The following is a 14,276-nucleotide window of genomic DNA, read 5'->3' on the forward strand; positions in this document are numbered from 1 at the left end:
CAATGTAGCCTTTATGCTTATATTTAGTAATCCAATGTTAGGTATGAATAATTAATCATTTAAAAAGGTGTACTAGCCTAAAGACAACTCATTGACACATTATCAACGTTGTATCTTATTCGATCCGCTGTTGAGTGCGCGCTGCGTAGAAGGCACGGGATTTCCCGTGTGTATACGTCGATTGTAAATTGTAAGCTGGAGCCTCGATGGATCTTAATGGAGTCATTACATAGTATCAGCGCTTTGGAAATACCTAATTGTCATTTAGCACAGCATTGAAATTTCACAATTGTGTATATCAAATCATCTATTTAAGGTAGAATTTCCATTGTTGGCAACGCAATTTATTTTTCATTCAAACACGAGAATCGATAAAATTACAAGATAATACATCTTTTAGGCACAGCAGACATTTAAACTCACAGTCAAACTTCAATTATAACAAAATCGATACTAATAAATATTTTGAACGAGATTTATATTTATTTCAAAAGCAGAAGCCCTCTACCAATACGTTTTAACAATCACTTGAAACTTGAAACTTTGAGTGAATTGATCTTTAGCGTACCAATTACCGAAATTGTATTGAAACTATTTTCTGAAAATTGTGTGACCCAGCAAAATCACTATATTTTAAATGAGAACGGAATTATCGAAAGTGTAACAATATCATTCGCTGACAACGGTTTTGTGATAACACATACAATTTTGAACAAAAAGGAATCGCTGGTAAGTTATAGAATATCAAGCTTATTTAGGCATATTTATGTGTTCAATTGTGGATTAACTGTTTATTCAACATAAAGTTTAATGTATTAGTACATATTTGTTTTAATTAATTTAAACATTAGAAAGCGCGTCATGTTGACTTATTTAGTAAAAACATCGTCATCTATCATAGTGTGCCCGATTGTTACATATGCCGGGTAATCGATAGTGACAGTGAATGAATGCCCTGAGAGTAAAATTAATAAAACTGAATAAAACTCACATATTCTAGTTCAACAGTTCAACTGTTTACTTGTTTTTAAATGCCGGACGTTTACTTTCGTTTTAAACAATTCATAATGACGTCACACAAGGTCGCGTGAATGATTTATATTCATATTCCATTAATATTTTGTATTATGCATGTATACTTGGTATTATTTTGTCTAGTTGCTTACGTGTTTCTGGGTTCGATGAAATTAAAATGTTAACATATTTGGCTGTCTTTAATTGCAAATAGTGTTAAGGTATATTATAAAAGCCTTGTTACTTGTGGAAGAATCAGAAGCGCACTCGACCTTCGATCTCGTTCAATACGGATTCTTCCACAAGCAACTCGAAGTGATACAACACCATGGATTAACCGCCTGACATAATATTCCCTATCTATAATAACAAAAGTTTATGTTATTAAAAACGCATACGATACACATGTCTACATTTACTACACCTTATTATTTTGAAAACATATTTGCTTGCGTTTTGATGATATTCGAATTGCGTTCCGATCTATGCGAAAAGTGGGTATATATTTGTACCATTCCATTGTCTGAAAATGAATAAATTTTGAAAATATTCTAGTTGGATTAGATTCAAAATTATAACGCATTTCATACACTTCAAAATCATCGTTTGATATTAGCGGTATGATTTTTTTTCAAAATTGCCCACTGTGTGTCAAACCTGTTGTCGCTTTAACAATGTACGAAAAGCTTACAGAAACAAATGTCGAATTATGCTCTTTTTGAAATGATATTTAGTTTATCATTATTGTAAACTTGGCTTCCATATTCAGTGCAGTAAAGCAAACAAAGCTTTTTTTTCAAACACCAACAAGTAATCGTACACAATGTCAGTTATCGATAACAATATTCTGCCAAATGCTTTGAATTTATTATGCAAATCATGTCCGATTATTGTCGAGACGATGGAATGGTATTTTTATGTTGCAAAAATAACTCATAATTAATTATTAATCAGTCGCATATTATAATATTAGCCTCTAATGACACAAGTTATAAATTATGTACGATAGGCTTACGTTTTGCTACAGGCGTTCTAATACGTAACGACTCCTCTCAACAAAAATTAAGCGTATAATTGATTTCGTATGGCCTAGGCCGAGTATGTCATGTATAAAAGGTCAGTCGATTACTTTTCGTAGACAACCGGCTATTGGTATCTTATTGTTAAATCATTGGATCCGTGTTAAAACTACTATGTTATTAAGTACGCAGTATCTACCAGAATAGCAGGTAGGAACTAAATTGATATTTTTTGTTCATTTAAGTACTGTTTAACTTGGTGTTATTTAATTGCATGAATAACGTAACATTTGAGTAAGTGTATTAAAGCAGAAGTGTTTTGAACAAGACTTTGTTGCAATGTGGAAAAATGAGATGAACTCGAGATTTATAAATGACTAAGGTATTTTTGTGATGTTGGGACACTGGAGTACTTTGTTAATGACTCAAACGTTATGCGCTATGGAACTACCAGGAGTTCTTAAATAGCCGATTTCACAGCAATTTTTCACAAAATTGACGTATATCGTACCATATTTGCGGATATATTTTCCAGTTTTGGCAAAAACGTTTATTTTTTGTCAAATGGTAGATACGATTGGTTTCACGATAATGCAGCATACAAAATCACATTCAGACTTCAAATATCACCAAATCCATACTGATAAATAACCAATATGTGGGTCTGATATTTTAAACGTGATCTATATTTCTTTTATGTACAAGAAGGCACTACCAATACGTTTTAACAATCATCTGAAACATGAAACTTCAGCATGATAATTATCGAAATTATAGAAATTGTATGTTTATCACCTTTTGAAAGCTATTTGAACAAATTTGGCAGATTATTTGATAACAAACCTCAGCGCAATAACGATCCGTATCAGCAATCACTTGAAACTTAAGACTTTGTTTGCCAAAAGTTAAAATGATCTAAGCGTGAATAATTTTAAACTAGAACGAAGACATTGGAGTTTAGTGAAATATCTTTATCTTATTCGGGTATATTTATATTTAACATTTATTGTATAATGTCTATTTATACGTTTGTTTTAGTGTTTATAAGTTGAAGCGCTTAATGTTTGCTCATTGATGTAGAAAATCGTCATTTATCACAGTGTGAACGTTGTATACATGTGCACTAAATTTCTGATCAATTTCAGCTAGTAAAAACAACGCTTTCCTTACAGACTGTAAATTGTGTCGTGCCAACATGGATTCAAGGGTTTTATTCCTTGCTGGACTCTTATTAACAGGGTGTGTGCCTTCCTGTTATGCCCGATATTCCGATGGTATGATATTTTTATTTAGCAACGCTCGATACTCAGTTCTAATGTTAAAGGTGAGTTCTTCGCTTTAAGTAACGATCGTTGCACCGAAGGTCAGATTATTGTTTTCAGTAAAGCCATATGCCTATATACTACTTACTAGTTGTCAAAATCAAGCTCGGATCAGCCGGTATAAATTTATATTTAGTACGATCCTTCGAAGCTACTATCTTTCTACTACGTTATGGTATTCTTTTAATATCACTCCCTGTGTAGATGGTTCATACCACTTCTTTTCAGTAACGCTTGCTTTTTTATTTTATGTTAGTTATTTTGTAATGATAATGTTGGATGTTTCGACGATACGAACTATTTTAATCACTTACGCCCGTGTTTTGACACTGCTGTCTACTCTGCAACGTTGGGTTTCATGAATTTGCAAAACTTCTGCTTCGATGCTACTTCTATGCTATGACCTTTTTAAGAGTTGATGCTAAAGGGATAGGAGTATGATTGGTTTTTAAAAACAACATGATCCGATAATTTTTACTTTGTTTTTTGAAACGTTTGTCGATTCAAAGTTGTGAAATATTGTTTAAATAACACTGAGTGGTTCGACGGCATGTACGGGTTTCAGTAACGCTGGGTGTTGACGGTATGTACGGGTTTCAGTAACTCTGGTTGTTGAAGGCATGTACGCTTTGCAGTAATGCTGGGTGTTGACGGTATGTACGGGTTTCAGTAACGCTGGGTGTTGACGGTATGTACGGGTTTCAGTAACGCTGGGTGTTGACGGTATGTACGGGTTTCAGTAACGCTGGGTGTTTACGGCTTGTACGGGTTTCAGTAACGCTGGGTGTTAACGGCATGTACGGGTTTCAGTAACGCTGGGTTTTGACGGTATGTACGGGTTTCAGTAACGCTGGGTGTTGACGGTATGTACGGGTTTCAGTAACGCTGGGTGTTGGCGGCATGAACGGGTTTCAGTAACGCTGGGCGTTGACGGCATGTACGGGTTTCAGTAACGCTGGGTGTTTACGGCTTGTACGGGTTTCAGTAACGCTGGGTGTTGGCGGCATGTCCGGATTTCAGTAACGCTGGGTGTTGACGGTTGGTTTGTACGAGTTTCAGTAACTCTGGGTGTTGACGGTATGTACGGGTTTCAGTAACTCTGGATGTTGAAGGCATGTACGCTTTGCAGTAACGCTGGGTGTTGGCGACATGTACACTTTGCAGTAACGCTGGGTGTTGACGACAGGTACACTTTGCAGTAACGCTGGGTGTTGACGACATGTACACTTTGCAGTAACGCTGGATGCTGACGACATGTACACTTTGCAGTAACGCTGGATGCTGACGACATGTACGGGTTTCAGTAACGCTGGGTGTTTACGGCTTGTACGGGTTTCAGTAACGCTGGGTGTTGACGACATGTACACTTTGCAGTAACACTGAGTGGTTCGACGGCATGTACGGGTTTCAGTAACGCTGGGTGTTGACGGTATGTACGGGTTTCAGTAACTCTGGTTGTTGAAGGCATGTACGCTTTGCAGTAATGCTGGGTGTTGACGGTATGTACGGGTTTCAGTAACGCTGGGTGTTGACGGTATGTACGGGTTTCAGTAACGCTGGGTGTTGACGGTATGTACGGGTTTCAGTAACGCTGGGTGTTTACGGCTTGTACGGGTTTCAGTAACGCTGGGTGTTAACGGCATGTACGGGTTTCAGTAACGCTGGGTTTTGACGGTATGTACGGGTTTCAGTAACGCTGGGTGTTGACGGTATGTACGGGTTTCAGTAACGCTGGGTGTTGGCGGCATGAACGGGTTTCAGTAACGCTGGGCGTTGACGGCATGTACGGGTTTCAGTAACGCTGGGTGTTTACGGCTTGTACGGGTTTCAGTAACGCTGGGTGTTGGCGGCATGTCCGGATTTCAGTAACGCTGGGTGTTGACGGTTGGTTTGTACGAGTTTCAGTAACTCTGGGTGTTGACGGTATGTACGGGTTTCAGTAACTCTGGATGTTGAAGGCATGTACGCTTTGCAGTAACGCTGGGTGTTGGCGACATGTACACTTTGCAGTAACGCTGGGTGTTGACGACATGTACACTTTGCAGTAACGCTGGGTGTTGACGACATGTACACTTTGCAGTAACGCTGGATGCTGACGACATGTACACTTTGCAGTAACGCTGGATGCTGACGGCATGTACGGGTTTCAGTAATGCTGGGTGTTGACGACATGTACGGGTTTCAGTAACGCTGGGTGTTGACGACATGTACGGGTTTCAGTAACGCTGGGTGTTGACGACATGTACACTTTGCAGTAACGCTGGATGTTGACGACATGTACACTTTGCAGTAACGCTGGATGCTGACGACATGTACGGCTTTCAGTAATGCTGGGTGTTGACGACATGTACGGGTTTCAGTAACGGTTGGTGTTAACGACATGTACACTTTGCAGTAACGCTGGATGTTGCGCAAAAACGTCCTTTTTCTAATATTTCCCGACGATAGCTAATATATATTTGCAGCGCTCGTTGCCATGACACTATGTCTTTTCTTCTAAACATTCATTTTAGGTTTCGCACTTCGCCTGATATCTGGATAATATGTCAAATGTTTTTAGGAAAACTGGGTTCTCCTCTGGTATGTACTATATTGTCGTTAAGCTATGTGATTCGAAAATGCATATATAATGGTGTCAATTATGCTGGTATCATCGACGGTATATACTGTGATTTCAGGCCATTAGACAGTTTGTACTTAGTTTTAGTAACGCTGGGTGATCTAACAGGACGTACTTAATTGTAAATAAGTCGGCGCTCATACGGTGGGTAAAGTTTGTCTGCAAAGACTAACAGTAATTTAAGTCATGAGACGTATGACACACTAGGTATGGTACGGAATTATAGATACACACGTATTTGTACGCATCATATACTCGTTAATACCTAGGTTAAGACAGACTATGTCAACATTCGTGAAATTTAATATCGTTTTAGCCGGTGCTATGAGGAAAATAAAACGGTGTTCATCGTTTTTGATTTTGCGTTAAAGTTTTCCAGAAACCGCAGAAACTGCTGGCGTTAAAAATACCTCTTATTTAAGGAACAATTACGGATTCCCTTTCTGATTCCGTTTACATTTACGATTAAGAAATAAATATATAAATATTTGTTTTCCATTCCAGTTGAATAATCTTTACCTTTTAAACTATATGTACAATCTCGAGGGATGAATGCGCAAAGGTTCTAAGTGACATCAAATAAAGGAGAAGATAAAACCTTTTCGCTTTCATCCCTCGATGTAATCTAGATGCGAATGGACACTTTTAGAATATTTTTTGAAGCTGATTTTACAGTCATCTCTCATCAATTTAAATGAATGAGTGTAGACAAAATTTATGCTAAACAAACAGAAATAGGATCCAAATATTGGCTGTATTTCGCTGCATTTCTTATGTATTTATTGACGTAGATACTACATAATTTCAAAAAAGCAACTCTATCTATGGTCAATACAACCAAATCATTTTTAGATGACTCTTGGTTCACCTTGAAGAATATTGCCATTGGAGGCGTGGTTGGGGCAGGTGCCGTTGTGGCTGCCCCTTTTGCGCTTGGGGCTGCTGGATTTGGAGCCGCTGGTGTTACGGCCGGATCATTGGCAGCTGCAATTCAGGTAAAGTCGTTAAACTTGTGTTAAAATAATACTTATAAAATTTATGTTTACATCACAATCTATACATGAAGTCAACACGATCTTTAATGTCAATCATCATATATTTTTTATTTGTATCTCATCTAATAAAGTAACAACACAGAGAGCCTATCGCCGAAACCCGAAGTACACAACCCTGTTAACTTAAGAAAACAATCATCGTTGGAAACCACGTTACGCATTGCAATTGTCCTTTCTATTAACTCATTACCATAACAACTGTAGAAACATTTCAGCATAGGCATCAAAAGTATACTAGCTGTGCGTTCGAAGAACTAACTCATCGCCATCATCAACGTTTAAGTTTGGAATATAACTAATCGTCGATAAATTATGAAACTCAATAAGAGTAAAATCGGGTATCGAGTGTATCCGTCGCTGAATGAACTGTGGTTTATAAAAAATATCAAATATCTTAAACTTAAAACATAAACTCAATCATCATTAGATTCTCTTTTTTACAACATGTTTCTTCTATAGGGACCAGCAGTTGTTTCCGGGAGTGCATTTGCGCTTGCGCAGAGTGCAGGTGCGGCCGGTCTCGGAATCGGGACTAAGGTGGCATTGTTTGCCGGATGGGGGGCGGTTGGGACGGCGGTCAGCAAGAACAACGATTAATAAACACATTTGTCGACTAACAGTAAAATACTAAAGTAAAGAAGTTAATCCAGAAGGTAGATTGTTTCAAAAACTCGAATGTATTAAATTCATTATTACAAAGCAAAATCTTGCTTTATAATCACATGCTGTTGATTAAGCAACTATTATAATAACATTAAAATAGTATTATATCAATTAACATTTTTTCAATATTGAACTAATATAAAACTTATTATTACAACGTACGTTTTTTTTCTCTTGGACATGCAAACGATATACATGTATGTCTTTGCTTCACCGTATTAAAATCGGATTGACTTGCATTTTGAAGGTATTATAATTGCGAAGCGATTCATGCGAACAGCGGGTATATATTTGTACCGCTCATTCGACTGAAAATGAATCGATCTATTATATATTTGAATAAAGAGACCCGAAACCAATTTAATATTGGCAATATAATTTATTTAAATTTGCCAATGGGTGTCACACCTGTTCTCGCATTAACACTATACAATGAATAGCATACAGCTCATATTTCTTCATAAGATCGATCTATAATCGAATTCAGTTTACAATGGGAGTTAAATTAGCCTTCATTTACATTACACCGCATGTAAACGCCAGCTCCACCACTTTACGGTGGTGCAAAGAAAAAGAGCTGTCGACACTTCCGTGGTGGAGCTGTGCCCTATGTATACATGGACAAACGTGAGTATGATTTATATTTTATTTGATAATTTCATTTAACGGACATATTTCGAAAATCGGAGAATGTGGTACCGTGTAAGAACACTTCTACTGTAGGCTGGTTACTATTTCGTTTCAATATTGTGCAAACTGTGGTGCCAGGAGCTTTTCTCCCGAATCCTACTTGTGCATATTTTGAGATCTGATTGCATAGTAAGTACATTTCAGTGGTTACACACCCCGTAAGAACATTCTCACGCATGCAAACATAACTGTTATGAATAGTACCTATGCAGGAACACAACAAAACTAATAAGCACTTCTTAAAAAGGAAAAATGCACATATTTATAAAAGTGGTGGCGCTGTTGCCCTAGTGGTGGCGCTGTTGCCCTAGTGGTGGCGCTGTTGCCCTAGTGGTGGCGCTGTCGAGTAATTATAATAATAATAAAACTGGGAAAGTGGATTTCCATCATAAGCTGCAAATCACCTATATATTCCAGTTCTCGATGACGGTTCAAGTCAAGCACTCACAAATTTCTCACTCACACGAAAGCACATTAGCCTCATGCACACCTGAAAGTATTTGAACCGTTATGTGGTTACAGTGGATTTACGCATTGAGTGTGAGTGAGAGTGGTTGTTCTGAACTTGGCACAATGACTCAATTGAGTACTTTACACTGACATCATAGGAATGCATTTTATTCTGATTATCTTAAATGTTTCTTTCTGTTCGTATTTAAGAACAAACATTTCTATTTGTGTGTTTGTTTGCCTGAAGAAGCCGCATTGTACAAATTAGGAACAACTTATGAAAACAAATTGCGGGTAATTACTTTTACATATACATTTCTTGCAATATTACTCCACTCAAACATTATCCAATCATTCATATAACATGTGTCTTTATAAGGCCAATTTTATAAATAGCTTTCTATTAATATAACTATAAAAATGTAAAAAATCGACTTAAGTAAGGACTAAAGAAATTTGATCAATAACGTCACAGACGACAATTCTCAAAGAAGTCTTGTTTAACATGACAAGCTAAGCTCACTTTTTGTATTGGTATTATAAGAGTAATGCTTACTTCTTTTGTTTTACATATACATGTAAATAAGGAATTATCTCATTACAAAATTCACAATAAATTATTGTTCATTATTCAAAATCAAACTTATATTTAAAAAAAAAACGGTTTAAGCATTAAAATCTTAGGAAAATTCAAAAAGTTGGGGCTTGGTCATTGAGTGGAGGCTAACGTGTCGAAAACATAAATGGAGGACAACGGGGAATTAACGGTCAATATATCTAACTACAACAACCCGACATGATACCAAAGTTTGAGGCGTAAACCAATAATAAGTTCTTTCAAAACATAATGATTGTTATAAATGTGTTGGAACTATAATGACAATTTAGTCCTTTAAAGTAATTTATGCACTAACCAAACACCAAATGCATTGCATATCTTTCTCTAAGAGAACCCTTGGGGGTAGCAGTTGGTGCCAAACAGGTGTTGCAGACATTTTGTTATCCTTTAAATAAACGCGGCTTCTGGTTCGGATCTGCTGGCGTCATTGCTGAGTCGATCGAGGCTGAGACTTAGGTTTGTATATTTGCATAAATCTTGTTTCATGTTTTGTTTCGCTTTGCTGTTTTTCCAATGGGTGGGTTTAAATCCTTGTCTCATTTAAACTACAATTCAAAAGGAAAACGACCTATGAACTAGGTCTGCAGCAAAGTAACTTTTTAGTGGTCTCAAGCACAGAGACTTGAATGTATGAAACAGATCCCAACAGCTGCCCCTGGCTTACATTTATAGTTGCCTGTGGCCTCAGCTGGGTACAATCAGTCTTGATCCAAGAAATGAAAAAATACAACATTTTATTGGCTGCTTATCACGTCCTGGGACACAATACAACAATTGATAATGATGTGTCGACAAAACACAATGCGTCATGAAAACGGTAAATGTCCAGTGTTAACATGAAATTTATAGCTAATATACCAATCCTAGGCACAAACCTGCTAGCCTCTGCAATACATTTAAAACATTTCCATGCACAAACGAAATTGATAAACTGTGTTAAACCTTGACAAATATTTTGATCGTCATGAATATTATTCAACTATGTCATCGATCCAATTGTTATAGCGAAATCATTGTAGCCCGATAAAATTACAATCTACGGGAGACGAGAAGAGAATGCAGTAGCCTTATCATATTTCTTCCCCTTGCCCTTTTTAAAGATGTGGGAAATCTCAAGCTTGATTGATTGTGCATACTTTAGCTGTTTTACTTTGTTTTAGAAAACTTGATTTTAAATGGAAGTCACATACGCTCTTGTTGGTAACATGCATGAATAACAGAAGTCACCGTAGGAGAACGAAGGGAGAAGGAGTGTTTGGTAACATAAATCAGACGCTAAGATATTATGTAAACATTGGCAAATGTTGGAGAATTGAATACAGAGTTACTGAGTTACATTGGAACATTGCGGTTTCTTTCTGAACTATAATACTGCTATAAATGGTAATCTGGACAAACAAAACCACCCCCGCTTAGGATGTATTCTATTAATAACCTGGAGTAACTAAAAAAGCAAACGATGGCGCTCAACGAAGTGGTTACAAGGTTCCGAGCAAAATAAACAGGGGTGAACAAACACTGTTTGTATGAATAAACACGAACATATGGTTTGAGATGCACGCCTTAAGGGGTTTGAAATATACACAGTCAAAGTTAGAAAAGAGATGTTATAAAGGTGGTAATAGGACAACACACAGTAAATGTTTATAAAAGTATCGTCAGTGGCAATTGCCTTTGGACACAGTTGTTAGTTTTTGATATTTTTTAATCATTGAATAAGAAAGATTAAAATCTCATTAAAATATTATGTTTTATCCAAATTATTCGAAAAACGGAGGGCAGAAATACTCGCACAATTGTCTGCGTTTCCGTTGACTTCGGCGTCCGGTTAGACATTAAGGAAAAGTTGTTATTTATACCAAAGTCCAATACCCTTCACTTAATTCACGTCATAGTTCACACAGTTGTTCAGGACCATTACAATATTTGGTTACATGACTTAGTATTATTCTTAATACGGCCCTGGTTACTCTTCATATTGTGTCCGGTTAAAGTTTTAGAGCAAGTTTGGGATTTCGGTTATTATTTCTAAACTTTTTTTTCAATGAACTTTATGTTTAGTTTTAAATTATTTAATCTTAAAACGATTGTGAAACAAACTATTACAACTTATATTAATCACTCTCGTTGGCACGATGTTGTGCGAGAGTGTGGTCTTGTGTTGTGGGGGAAACTGGAGTACCAGGAGAAAACCCACTTGTCCGGCTTGGTGACCACTAACCAAACGCATATGCGCCAGACCGAGTACGAATCCAGGTCGCCTTAGTGCGAAGAAAGTGCGCTAACCACTGCGCTAACCGGACAACCTACTTCATGTTACAGACCAATGTCCATGTCCATCCAACAATTATACTACAAAACTCCATATAATCATCAAAATCATGACCCTTGATCGACTAAGAAAGTTTAGTTAAAGTTTTAGGGCAACTTGTGATTTTACTTGGATTTCAAAACCCGTTTATCCAAACTGCTTAATACTTCACACTGTCGCTCACGGCAATCATAAAAATAGGTTACATAACTCCATATAATACTAAATTCAAATAATTGGCATTGATTGGATCTTTTTGATTTGTTTTGCATTGTTTAACGGGCATATATATCATCGAAAAAACATACGGCTATAAGACAGAGTGGCGTATAGATAAGCCCGCTGACCTACTTCAGCTCTCCATATTATCCTTAATTTAAATTATGGCCCTTAATTGGATATTTTTGGAATTTGTTTTTTTTATTGTTTTTGAGAGGCATATAGTACATCATAAATGCATTCGGTTATAAGACAAAACGGCGAATATTAAAGCTCTTTGTCCTACTTCAGCTCCTGTCGATATGAGTAATCTATGAAAAACATTACACAGCTACTGTTTGCAAATACAACCCCATTTGTAAGGCAAATATAATTGTGGACGTTGTGCTTGAAAGAAACACATTATACTTCGGACCTTATGCCTAAAAGCCACATACATTTAAAGACATTTTGCCTGAATCAGTCAATGCTTGAGAGAGACGAAAACAACTTTGGGTGTTTTGAAAGGAAACAACCCATTTTGTTACGTTATGAAACACATAATTGAAAAGACCTCTGTTTAATTTACATTACCTTGGCAAAAGCCGGTCTGGTTTCCGAAATGATGAAGCGAGTGTAATGGATATAATAAATGGTTCCTGTATACAAAATTGGCCGTTAAACTTAAGTTAATATTCGAAGCACCTACAAACAAATTCCACACCACCCTTTTGCTCCATTTTATGACAGCTTACCAGAGGAATTGTAGTATATTAACTCGAACGGCACGGCCTTTATAATTGAAAATATTATAAGTGAGTAGCCAGCAGAAAACAGTAGCCAGTAAATGTTGTTATATATACATATATAAATATATATATAGGTTTTGTCTTCAAAATTTAATGTAATTTTGTTTTAAGTAAAAGGCCATGCTCTTTGCGTTTCCTTTTGTGTTCTCGATAATCAGTGTTTTGAAAAATGGATGGCAAACGATAGTTCATTGACTTCAATGATAAGGTTATTTAGTTCGGTTATAACATCTATGGTGTGTACTTGTCGTTATGACAAGCAATTTCTAAATCCCACAACGGAGACTTAATATAAGAACGTGACAGACTTTAAAAATAGCCAGCACATGAAGACATAAATTGGGTGGGGGAGGGGGGAAGCGGTCATATCACCGAACGCGAGCATGACAATATATAAAATGATAGAAGGGGGCTGAGAAAACTTCACCATTCGTCAGCACCCGAATGTATAAATTTTGTGATGGGGGAGGGCAGACTTCACGGAACGACCGCACCATCATATATATTTTGTTCGAAAGGGGCAGAGAAGACCTCACCGATCGCCAACACCAGAATATATATAAATAAATTGAGTGAGGGGGGGGGGGCACGGAAGACCTCCCCGATCTCCAGCACCAGAATATATATAATTGGATGAGGGGGCAGAGCAGTCCTCATCGAACGCCAGGAGCAGGATGCATAAACAGGGTCAGGGGGCAGAGCAGACCTAATCGAACGCCAGGAGCAGGATGCATAAACTGAGTCAGGGGGCAGAGCATTTCTCATCGAACGCCAGGAGCAGGATGCATAAACTGGGTCAGGGGGCAGAGCATTCCCCATCGAACGCCAGCAGCAGGATGCATAAACTGGGTCGTGGGGGGGGGCAGAGCAGACCTCATCAAACGACAGCAGCAGGATGCATAAACTGGGTCAGGGGGGAGGGAGGCAGAGCAGACCTCATCGAACGCAAGGAGCATGATGCATAAACTTGGTCAGGGGGGCAGAGCAGACCTCATCGAACGCCAGCAGTAGGATGCATAAACTGGGTAAGGGGGGCAGAGCAGACCTCATCGAACGCCAGGAGCATGATGCATAAACTTGGTCAGGGGGACAGAGCAGATATCATCGAACGCCAGCAGTAGGATGCATAAACTGGGTCATGGGGGCAGAGCAGACCTCATCGAACGCCAGCAGCAGGATGCATAAACTGGGTCAGGGGGGAGAGCAGACCTCATCGAACGCCAGGAGCAGGATGCATAAATTTGGTGAGTAGGGAAGGGTAGAACTCACCGATCTCAAGCACCAAATTTATAAATTGATTTAAAGGGGTAGGGTAGAACTCACCGATCGCCAGCACCAAAATAAATATATAAAATGGATAAGAGGGCTGGGCAAACTTCACCGAACACCAGCACCATAATACATAAATTGGTAAGGGGGTCAAGGCAAACCTGACCGAGCACCAGCACCTGAATATATAAATTTGGTAAGGGGGTCAGGGTAAACCTCACAAAAAGTCATCACCAA

At 37.9% G+C, this 14,276-nt stretch overlaps 1 protein-coding gene across 4 annotated transcripts; it reads left to right on the forward strand.

Annotated features, from left to right (window-relative positions):
• Positions 1 to 520: 520 nt before the first annotated feature.
• Positions 521 to 8,045, forward strand: LOC128206636 (interferon alpha-inducible protein 27-like protein 2B). Of its 4 annotated transcripts, none has more exons than XM_052909222.1 (4): positions 521 to 729; positions 3,206 to 3,307; positions 6,828 to 6,970; positions 7,490 to 8,044. In XM_052909222.1, the coding sequence occupies exons 2-4, from the start codon at positions 3,229 to 3,231 to the stop codon at positions 7,625 to 7,627; spliced, it is 360 nt and encodes a 119-aa protein (XP_052765182.1). In that variant the 5' UTR covers positions 521 to 729; positions 3,206 to 3,228; the 3' UTR covers positions 7,628 to 8,044. The 4 variants fall into 4 exon arrangements, with proteins under 4 accessions (XP_052765182.1, XP_052765179.1, XP_052765180.1 ...); XM_052909219.1 differs by having other exon boundaries at positions 523 to 729; positions 3,179 to 3,307; positions 7,490 to 8,043; XM_052909220.1 differs by lacking the exon at positions 521 to 729 and adding an exon at positions 2,883 to 3,017 and having other exon boundaries at positions 3,179 to 3,307; positions 7,490 to 8,043.
• Positions 8,046 to 14,276: the final 6,231 nt, after the last annotated feature.

This window comes from Mya arenaria, chromosome 10, assembly GCF_026914265.1.
Source record: "Mya arenaria isolate MELC-2E11 chromosome 10, ASM2691426v1".
Classification (NCBI taxonomy): domain Eukaryota; kingdom Metazoa; phylum Mollusca; class Bivalvia; order Myida; family Myidae; genus Mya; species Mya arenaria.

Bases quoted from the DNA above. Each gene is read 5' to 3' on its own strand.
- LOC128206636 (XM_052909222.1), top strand. From the start codon at position 3,229: ATGGATTCAAGGGTTTTATTCCTTGCTGGACTCTTATTAACAGGGTGT. The intron at 3,308-6,827 runs GTATGATATTTT...AATCATTTTTAG, and splicing joins TTATGCCCGATATTCCGATG to ATGACTCTTGGTTCACCTTG. The intron at 6,971-7,489 runs GTAAAGTCGTTA...TTTCTTCTATAG, and splicing joins CATTGGCAGCTGCAATTCAG to GGACCAGCAGTTGTTTCCGG.